The sequence below is a fragment of the Rhea pennata genome, chromosome 27 (genome assembly GCF_028389875.1).
Source record: "Rhea pennata isolate bPtePen1 chromosome 27, bPtePen1.pri, whole genome shotgun sequence".
NCBI lineage: Eukaryota > Metazoa > Chordata > Aves > Rheiformes > Rheidae > Rhea > Rhea pennata.
The window spans coordinates 5,285,434-5,295,593 of NC_084689.1; the positions used below are offsets into that span (position 1 = coordinate 5,285,434).

The 10,160-nt window shown below is 48.8% G+C and overlaps 1 protein-coding gene across 2 annotated transcripts; it reads right to left on the minus strand.

Moving 5' to 3' along the window:
* Positions 1–457: 457 nt before the first annotated feature.
* PLEKHJ1 (pleckstrin homology domain containing J1) lies at positions 458–10,154 on the minus strand. 2 transcript variants are annotated; one of them, XM_062596401.1, is made up of 7 exons: positions 9,988–10,154; positions 9,454–9,525; positions 8,843–8,910; positions 6,752–6,818; positions 4,819–4,909; positions 4,555–4,618; positions 458–3,841 (listed from the first exon to the last, which is right to left on the minus strand). In XM_062596401.1, exons 1-7 carry the CDS (start codon positions 10,079–10,081, stop codon positions 3,776–3,778), a joined length of 522 nt encoding a protein of 173 aa, XP_062452385.1. In that variant the 5' UTR covers positions 10,082–10,154; the 3' UTR covers positions 458–3,775. The 2 variants fall into 2 exon arrangements, with proteins under 2 accessions (XP_062452385.1, XP_062452386.1); XM_062596402.1 differs by lacking the exon at positions 9,454–9,525.
* Between the last annotated feature and the right edge of the window lie 6 nt (positions 10,155–10,160).

Genomic DNA, 10,160 nt, shown 5'->3' on the forward strand with positions numbered 1-10,160 from the left:
CCCTGGGAAGGCTCCAGACGATGCTAGATGTTGAAAGGTTGCAGCAGCATGTTTGTCGCGCGTTACTGGCAAAGCTTGGCTCCGTTTGCAAAAAGCATGACAAAAATCCCCTTATGGAAAAATCACTAGCTAGCTTCTGAGCTGCCTTACTGCCTGCTCCTTCCAGAAGTATGTAGCTCTTCCTAAGAGGACTGAAGGAGCAGTCTCTAGAGTAACCCTACTCCAATTCCTGCAGCAGCTGCCCTTTCCTTGGCAATCCCTGCTGCTAGCAATCCCCTCCTCTAGCTTTGCTTGCACAGAGCCCAGCTGAGGCTCGATGCCAGGAGCAGTCAAGGCAGGTGGGAGAAACCTGCTGCAGTGCCTAAGCCAAGCAAGGGGCACAGCTAGGAGCAGGAGCTCGCTCTGCCCACCCCTCGTCAGCAACCCCTAGTGTCTTAGAACAGCTCTGACTGCCACACTGATTAAAACAATTTTTATTGGAAACATTCATCGTATAACAGATAAACAGCTTCAGTATACTTTCAGGGAGCCTGTACTCAATGCTCATTGGAACAGGCCACCGAAATACAAAAATCATAGTGAACAGAGTATGAAAAACAAACATTTGTCTATAAATCACCAGCAGTTAATGTAGATCTCTCAAGTGGCTAGAAGTACCATCTTCCCTTACTCCTGTAACCTAACCCAGTGTCCTAGCACTACTCTCAAAGTTGATCTAGCTAACCAAGTTACTGGGCCTGCGACAGGCCCACGTAACTTTTCACAGCATTTGTCTTACATTCAGTTAAGAAATGTCATTTCTTAAATAAGCGTTGGGAGTCTGGCTTGCTCACCCAACTGTTCCCTATCCCTAACATCTAAATAAAATGCCCAATTTACATACAGTGAAGATGGTAGGTGTGAGACCTACCTTCTGAAAGACTCATACAAAGAGGAAGCTACTGATAGTAGTGGAAGGCACACAGCAGAGACCTGTGTTAGCTATTGAAGGTGGCTGGCAGCAACAGTGAACCTTGCTGTAGTGCTGGACTTGTTTGCTCCAGAGGATCAAGTCTTGACTAAATTCCTAGGGTTTTGCTTATAGAGAGGTTCACTTGGCATATTAAAGAACTCACTGGACTTTGGGGAACTGACTCAGCTTACGTGTGGATGTCGACGTTCTGCCTCCGAAACTGGCTGGAATGAACTTAAACCTTTCCTTTCTGCAGTCTGGTTCACGCACCGGTAAGCTAATGCTGATGGCTGCACAGTCGAGATGATACCTGCCGCTTTGATGCGGGAGCCCGTGGCCGCTCTGCTCACCCAGAACTGCCGACGAGGAACCGCAACACGCTCCCGTGCAATTCGGATTATCCTGTTGCTGGGAGCCTGAAGCACGTCTATCACCTGTAAGACCTCTATAGCGACTACATGGACAAGTCTTTTTATTATCACAGTAAATAAGGTAGCTGTCTACCCCACCAGCACGTCAGGAACATGTCCCTGTGCTGAAGTGAAGCAGAGTAGGCTCACGAAGATTAAAATGCACTTTAAAGTCATCTGAGGACACTTAATTCCCTAAAGCACAAGCTCTGATATGTTCCTGCTTTTAATCCCTTATTGCTGCTTCCCCTGGAGTTGCCATCTGTCATCAAAAATAACCTACTTTCTGCCTCCAACTTCTCAGGTCCTCAGTTTATTATGCAGGACTGCTGTCCCTCTGCTTATTTTGGTAATGGCTGGAGCAAGCACCTGGAACCACTGCAGGGAACGGGGATATGTGGGAAGAGAAAGGAAGAATCTTGGGCTTGAGGTTAAAAAATAAAGCATCAATGGCATCTGCCACTCTCCTAGTACCTAGTACCAGCGTGAGGTAAAGAAGGTAGGCCAGGCCACTAAAGCTCGCAAGCACAGGCTGATCTTCCTGCATTAATTCCCCATTATAGAGCAAGAGACTCGAAACTTACCCTTCAAATCTGGATCACAGCATAGGCTGCTCTAACCCAGCTTGCTCAGCACGTGCTGCCTAACTGCACAGCAGCCTTCCTGCCTCCCAGGTAGAAAGAAGATAAAAGCTGCAAAACCCCGTGCTCAGGTCAAACCCAAGTGCTTCTGCAGGGTTAATGGAAGCCTTTTGCTGCGTTCTCCTGCCCCAGGCATGAGTGAAGCTTCTTCTGTCAGCAACTGCGTGAAAATGTTACCTGTGAGATTCCACAGATTTCTTTTGGCAAGGAATGGCCTCTGTTCCCGTGAGCTGCAGCACTCAGCCGCACCCTCTGCTATTGCACAAGTCACGTCTTGGCTTGGAGGGACTGTCCTGGCGGCGATCAGGAAGCAGGGGCTCTTGAAGCACACGCATGGAAGCGTGGCGGGGAACCTTCTGCCCCTTGCGTCTGGCTATGGTTCGCCTTCCTGCAGTCATAGCGATTCCTGAAGGTGCAGAGCTTCCCAGGAGAAATGCTGTGCCTTAATGCTTATCATTTCCTTACAGGAGTCCCAGGGAAGGCAGCACTCATTCCCTGGCAGAGGGGAGAGCTGGTGTAGGTCTCTGTGACCTTGGCAGGGGTAGTTGTTCAGGTCTTTCCCTCTGCAAGCTCACAAAGGAGTAAAAAGCTGCAGAAAGGGCTCAAGGAACAGTGTTAATCCACAGATGTCACAGGCTCCCTGGGCTTAAGCGCAGTTCTGCACACCCTGAAGCGCATACATCGAGCAAACGCGCACGTAGCAGTTCCTCTCTTTACAAACCTCTCTGTCTGGCTTTCCTCTCTGGGAAGCAAAGTAACTGCACAGCTTAGCCCACTGGAGTAGTGCAGAGGGAAGCAAGATCACAAGACACAGAGCTTTCAGACTGCTCTTTCCCTAGTGCTTTGCAGCCAAACAGCCTCTCCCTCCTCACGCATTTGTGTGAGCACTCTAGCTAAAAATCTGTAGTGTGAGCTGGCCCTGGGGCCAAGCTTCATCAAACTTCTAGCAATTAGCACCACCTGCCCCAAGAAGAAAAAGAACCTTCCGAGGCAGGTGCTAGTGACTGCACAGACACTGCTGCCTTGACACAGGGGAGGCGATGTCCCTTCCCCACCAGCCGGTGCACTGGCTGAGCTGCCAGGGTGGGCCCTGCTAGTGGAAGGCTTTGCACTCTTCCTTGCCAAGCTCCCCACCTCCACCTTCCCCCAGCCTTCAGACTCTGCTAGCAGACGTCTCAGCACCAAAAATGGCTTCCAACAGGAGAGGACATGACGGGGTTAACCCTGCAAGCACAGAAATGCAATCAGCTGGAGAATCCTCTTACAGTGAGGGGCTGAACAACCCTCAATAGCTCCCTTGGAGGTTGCTGGAAAAGCTGGAGCCAGAAGAGCTGAGTAAATCATTGCAGGAGGGGGATGGGAATGAAGAGGGAAGCTGGACGACAGCAGATGCTGGGGACTCTCTTCAGTCCCTGCTTCCTCTGCTCTTGCTCTGAGTGGTGGCTGTTTTACTCCCACAGCTACAGCAATGCAAGCAGGGGGCACCTGCGGAGATGTCAGTGCAGCCACCAGTCAGCTCGCAGTTTTGGTCTGCAGTGAGCAGTTAAGACTCTGGCTGCCTGCACCACTGGGGCAGGTCAGGGGCACCAGAAGTGGGAATGTGCAATGAATTCCCTTTAAAAAAATCATACTAAATTACTTGTCTAATAAATTAAAAAGTCACTTGGTCACCACTGTGGGGAACTGTTGCTCTTCCTCCCTGGGGAAGCTTGGGTTTGACCCCTTCCAGAGGAAGGCTGTGGCCAGACACCAGTTCAGCCCAAGCGTGGGGGTTATTGCTTGCGTGTTCCCAGCTGGAAGCGGGCTTCCTCAGAGATCCCGTACTGCTCCAGGGGGTCCTGCAGCAAGAACACATCAAGGGCATCAGCAAGATGTGGACAAGCAGGCAAACCAGCAGGACTGTCCCTTCACCAGGCTGCAGCTCCGCATGTGGTCACCTCGCAGCGTAGCGCTCCAGGGGCTGGTGCTAATTCCAGTTGTGTGTCCTTGGGGAGGACACAGCTGAAAACTAACACTCACGAGCTGTACTCATTCCATGCTGGCACGTGGTGCTCATGGCTGAGTCTCAGCCACCCCTGTCGCCTCAAGATTGCCAGGAGCAAGAATGCTCCAAGGAGCCTGGCAGAAGTGTGAGCAGCACCTCAACTCAAGCATACCCTGATCTTGCCAGTGCCAGGTCTACCTGGAAGCTCTTGCAGGGGCTTGGTGGCACTCAGGGCTAGGCCAGGACAGGTCTGTCTGACTGCAAACCTGAAGCCACTCTGCCCTGCGTACAGAATGTACACGGGCTTGAGCCGAGCACTACACTCCGAGAGCCTCATGCACGTGTCCCAGCTGGATGCAAACTGCATCTTCCCCAGCAGAGGAAGACTCTCAGGTCACTGAGCTTGACGGGCTGTTCAGATTATACCTTCAAGAATAGACTTATTAAGGGACCTCTTTCCTACACAGAGTGGCAAACAACTTTGTGTAGGACAGGTGGCAGCAACATCTGAGATCACCAGCCCCCCGTCCAGGCCAGCATCTCAAAAGCCAATTGCAAAGTACTCACCTTCCCTGTCATTTTCTGGATCTCATTCCGGTAGAAAATCAAGCTCCTCCTCATGAATTCATAGCTGTAAGACAGGAACAGACCATGCAGCAGCAGGATGAGCAGAAAAGGATGTGGGGAAGTTTCAGATGCTATTTAGAGCTGAAGGGAAGCCTGCTTGGGAGGAGACAACCACTTTCCTCCCCGAGTTCACCACAAGCCAGTCCCAGAATACAAACAGCACAAGGCTGCACAGTACAGACCTTGCTGTAGTGCCCAGCCTACCTGGCTCGCTTGAGTGCCTCAATCCACTCCTGACACTGCTCTTCACTGTCACATTCAAAACAGTATTTTCTCTCCGGCTCCTCAATGAAACCTACCAGGGATAAGGAAAAGGAGTAAGAAAAGTCCTGGCAGAGTCACCTGCACTCCACTGTCTCTGGAGCACTGTCAGACTGTGTCAGGCTGTGGTTAGCACTTCTGTTCATCTAAGATGGCCTGTGAACAAGCTGGTAACCCAGGCCTCTTTCTGGTATGGCTGTCCCCTCTAGGTTTCCCTGGACGGCCTGGGATCACACTCGCTCCTTGTCCTCTTAAGGGCAAAGACCCAGCCAAGCTTGCTTCTACGCACTCAAAGTCCAGCTCAGGTACCAGTTTCCTCTGGGCACCTGTTATGAGGCACTGGAAAAAGCAGACAAGTTGCTACAGCTACTCAGCTGCCCCAATCCCTCCCCTGCTTGGCTGCTTATACATAAATGTCCTTCCTCATACAGCTATACTAAAGCAGCACAGAAGTGATGGTGGCCTAGAAGTGCCTTGGATACCTAGAGTACCTTGTACTGCTACAATCCCTTTGTATTCTTCTTGCCTGGAAAAAAAAAGCGACACTAACTCCAGAGGCACTTCTGTGCAGCGTCTCCCGGGTGGCCTGGGGCAGCTGCCTTCAGCGTCTGTCAGCTTATAGCAGCCAGCGACTTCGGAGAGGAAAGAACAACTTCTCAAACTGAGAGTGACAACTGGGAATTGAATCTGGATGAACATGGCCAGATTCAGGACTAAAATTCCCTCAGCCTACTTGCAAGCAGTCACCAGGGTAACCAAAATGGAAAATGGCTCAGAGGAAATGATTTTGATATATGCAAAGGGCATCTATCTGAGGAATTAAATCACACTCAGAGAAGGCACTGACCTGTCTTTGCTTGAAGCTTTGGGAATTTGGTACTGTGCACAGTGGAAAATAAGTCCCTGTGCTAATGTGTAGTTCTTTATCAAGACAAAATCAGGACATCGACATCTAATTAATTATGTTGTTCCCAAAGATTTGCACTTTAGTACACAAGTCACAGAAATCTAGGTTGCTGCTGAGAAGTAACTGGGTCAGACTGCATCACTCCCCTCAGGGCTGCTGTACAGGGACACAACCAGACTCCAAGTGCCATCACTTTTAACACCTTTCTCAGGAAGCCTGATTTACCAGGGCTCCTGACAGTCCTAAAGTCCTGGTAATTCAGAGTGTGGTGCCTAGACAGGCTGGTAAGCTCAGGCTGTTTCAAGGATCCTTTGGAGACAGTGAGAACACGGTCCCTCCCGGCTGGAAGAGAAGACAAGGCTCTGCACAAAAAAGCAGCTGTGCCTGACAGCCAGGCCAAAAAGATATGGGGATGGCCTTGGAGAAACATCCTGTTATTTTTGCCACATACCTCTTGCACAATGATTAGCTGTTGGATGAAAGGCTGCTTACAAAGGACGACACACCGTGAGCCAGCTGGAGTCATGGCTATCAACACAAGGACAAACACTGTGGCGGGAGGACTGGTGCTAGATTAGCCCGACAGATGGTTTATCTGAGGCTCACTTTTTTTTGATAAAATGTAACAGCACAGAAGCAGCAATCTGTCAATACCAAATCCTCCTAGAGAGGGATTTCCACAAGCACTGAGCCACAGCCAGTGTGTTTTTACAGCTTCTTTCCTCACATGCAGCTGTGCAAATCACAGACATACGATTTTGGCCAGCAATGAAATACCACTGCCTCAGGAATGGACAACGGCAAAATCACAGTAATAACTGGCAGTTGATGAAGACAGGGGCTGAGAAACCCCTGTGTAACCAGAGAAACACAGGGAAAAACAAGAACTAAGTAGCAAAATATTTCCTTTTACATAGTATTTTTAATTGCATAAGGGAAAAGCTAAAGGAATCCATATGCAGAACTCACTAATTGAGAAGACGTTCTCTTCTTCTTTGGTGATTCTGCAGTGCTCCAGCAGCAGAGCTCCGATGGGCTGGAAAAAGACCAAGAGAGAGGGTTTAAACACACATTGTCCAGCCAGTTCTACAGATGCGGATCACCAGGGGTGACAGTGACCAGATTCATTTTTACCCAGGAGTAGTTACAGGGGAAACTTATCAGAGGAAATATATTTCCAGAATATCTTTGCATATTCTGCGCTAACTGCAGTATAAACAGAAAATCCAAACCACCCAAGTTATGCCAGCGTAGCAAGTTCCTGACCATCAGCTGATGCTGGAATTGCTGTGCACACTCATAGCCTCATTCCTTTGCGGAGTAAAAAAAAGATTTGCTCAGCTAACTCTGAAGACAGCTTGAAACACGTGAGAGAGACAGATATTGCTCACACAGTTCTGAACCCACATAATTTTGTCATTGCCTTTCAAAACTTCACACCACCTTTAAGGTAATTTAGTCCAGAATTAAATGAATGTTCAGCATTCTTTTAAGCAGCCTGGTTATGTCTGCTGACATGCTTCATTGTACTAGCCTTATTTTTAACGCTGTGTTTCTGCTTCTTCAGATTCAGTCTGGGGGTTAGCATTCACTTCTGTGATGCACAGACAGTGGCACAGTTTACTCTCTAGCTCAACAGATCAAATTAAGATGAAATATTTCACATGGCACATAGAAAGACTAATGCAATTCCACATTTAACTTTGTAAGGCCGGACACAAAGCTTCACAAGAGGCTAAGAACAGTGTGTTGATGAACTAGGACAGTTCAGGATAAACAGACAAATAGTAGGTACTATTTGCCACCCCGTGCACACTGAGCAAGGACATGAAAACCAAGGAGTGATATAAGCCATAAATAAAAGCAAGCCACAAGTGAATTCTTTTGTCCAACCTAAACAAAATGCAAGAGACAAATAAAGCAGCAAAGATGATACTGAAAAATACATTTTAATTTATATTTCTGGCATGATATTTTTACTTTAGAACTAATTACCTGCCAAATTATTTTTGATCCATTCAATAACATCATCTGCCTTCCATCAAAACCCACAAGAGTGCTTAAAAATAATAATTGTCAGAACAGAAAACAGCAAAGCTAGCTCTGGGTTACAGTAAAGGAGACGTGCTGTAAGGAGCATCCTCAAAGGCTCATAACGGAACGTTCACATGGGCGTTACAGATGAATCTTTATACATACACATACACGAGAATGATTGCTCAGCTTTTGGCCATACCTAGAGCAATGTGATTGCAGCTTCAGTAGAAAACTGATTAGTGACTGCAGTTCAGTAGGCAGGAGAAAAGAAATGTCTTAAAATAAGAGCACAGCCATTATCAGGGTTAAATTTTATAACAGACACAGTCTAAAAATGCCACAAAATGCTTTTCAATTAATTAAGTTGTAATACCTCTTGCCAGCACACACACAGCACCTTTCTTCACACACGCTATAAAGATTCCTTTTATGTTCATTTTTCAGATACACAATCTTTAGCAACAGTTATCAAGGAATTCAGCAAAACACTATAATATTTCTGCAGTGGCAAAACCAGAAACAGAACCCAGATGTCCCATCCCTCCTATATTCTATATATCCTATATTCTCCTATAGTCCTAAGGCCTACCACAGGCCTCTGCATGCCAAAAATAATAATATTAACAAAGAATAGCCAGGCAAATTTCTTCTTACATACAGTAAGCAATATTCCTGGTGTAGAAAAGAAGAAACAATGCTAATTCTTTTCCCAGGAGAGCATAACATAAACTTCCTCTCACAGTTTAACACAAAAAGCTACAGTGCTACAACTAAACATTACAGATTCCATCTTCTGCAGTTTGGGGCAATGGTTCTGTTTAAAGGATTCATTCCAGATGCATCCTAACGGTATCTGGATGCGTGTGGTTAGATGGCAGTGATTTCTTCTCACCCCTAGGAGCTTTTACTGTTTTGATAAAATAGCAAATATGGGCACTCTGTTCTAGCTATGGCTGCCTGTTACTGTACCAATTTACAAAGTACACGGAATTAATATACACACAAAAAAAGCAGGTTCCATACCTCCGCTTCATCTGTCCGGAAGTAGAAGAGAAAGTTGACAACAAGCTTCACAAGGCGTTTCTTTAACACTGCAAAGAAAAAGAGCATTCAGGTGGCAAGTCTGTGGGATGAAGCGTGTGAGCCAGCTGGCAACGGAAAGGAAAAGAGAAGCGCATTCCATCTTTGCTAGCATCACGCCGATTCAGCCAAGCCTAGGGGGAAGCTCCATTTTAATTTAAACCTTTGCCACATACCAAGGCACATCCAATCCTAAATGCTGCTCGCCCCACTCAGGAAATGCACCGTCTTGATTTATCCCAATGGGCTGCTCTTAGCCGGACTGTAACGAAAACCCTAACACCTTCTCGCTGGACAGATCTCAAAGCACGGTGTCAGCAATACACGTAACAGCCTCCTGCACATGCCACCTCTGCCTGGAACCACCAGCAAGAAAGTCAGGGACAAAGCTCGTCAGGATCCTCAGGAAAAGGAAAAGCTCTGAGCAAGAGCATTGATTTAACAAAAATTTCAGTGCTGGTTTGCAAGGAATATTGCTGGAGCATTTCAGCGAAGAGCTGACTATTTTGACTGGCGCACTCAAGGTGCTGGGAGAGAGAAAAGCTCCTATTTACCTTCCACCTCGGTGCCTCTTAAATCCCTCCACATCTCTGTGTCTGCATATCCCTCCAGCCAGCTTCTTCCTCCTATCACCGAGCCCCAATCTCACGGCCTCTGCAAGCCACACTTCACCCCAGTACCTCCAGTCCTGTCCCAGTACCTCCCCCGCAGCCCGAGCCTCTCCAGCCCAGCACCCAGCCCTGCCCTGATGCTGCACTCCCAGTCCAGGCCCAAGATCCTCCTTCCTGTTCCCCAGTCTTACACCCCAGGCCTACCTCCAGTCCAGGCTCCCAGTACTCCCAGTTCTGCTCTAGTCCTGCCGCTGTCCTGTCCCCACATACCCCCAGTCCAGCCCTTGTCCTACACCCAGTACTCCCAGTCCAGCTCCTGTCCTACACCTGTGCTCCTAGTCCAGCCCCTGACCTGCACCCAGTAATCCCAGTCTGGCCCTCGCCCTCCCCCCCAGTACTCCCAGTCCGGTCCCGTCTTTCCCCGCAGTCCCTCCCACCCCAGTGTCTCCGCCCGGCCCCGGCCCCGGCCCCCCTCACCGCTCCCCTTCTTGGGCACCCGCATGAGGATCTCGGCCGCCTTCTCGGCCGGCTGCCGGGCCAGGCAGAGCAGCTCCCGCTCGTTGTAGCGCATGGCGAGGTGCCGCCGCCCTCGGCGGCCGCCGGCCAGCGCCGCCCCCCCGCCACCCTCGGCCTCGGCCTCGGCCTCGGCC

Coding starts and splice junctions, on each gene's coding strand:
- PLEKHJ1 (XM_062596401.1), bottom strand. CDS start 10,081: ATGCGCTACAACGAGCGGGAGCTGCTCTGCCTGGCCCGGCAGCCGGCC. Junction 6,819..8,842: donor TCCGGACAGATGAAGCGGAG/GTATGGAACCTG, acceptor GTCTTTTTCCAG/CCCATCGGAGCTCTGCTGCT. Junction 3,842..4,554: donor TCCAGAAAATGACAGGGAAG/GTGAGTACTTTG, acceptor TTCTTGCTGCAG/GACCCCCTGGAGCAGTACGG.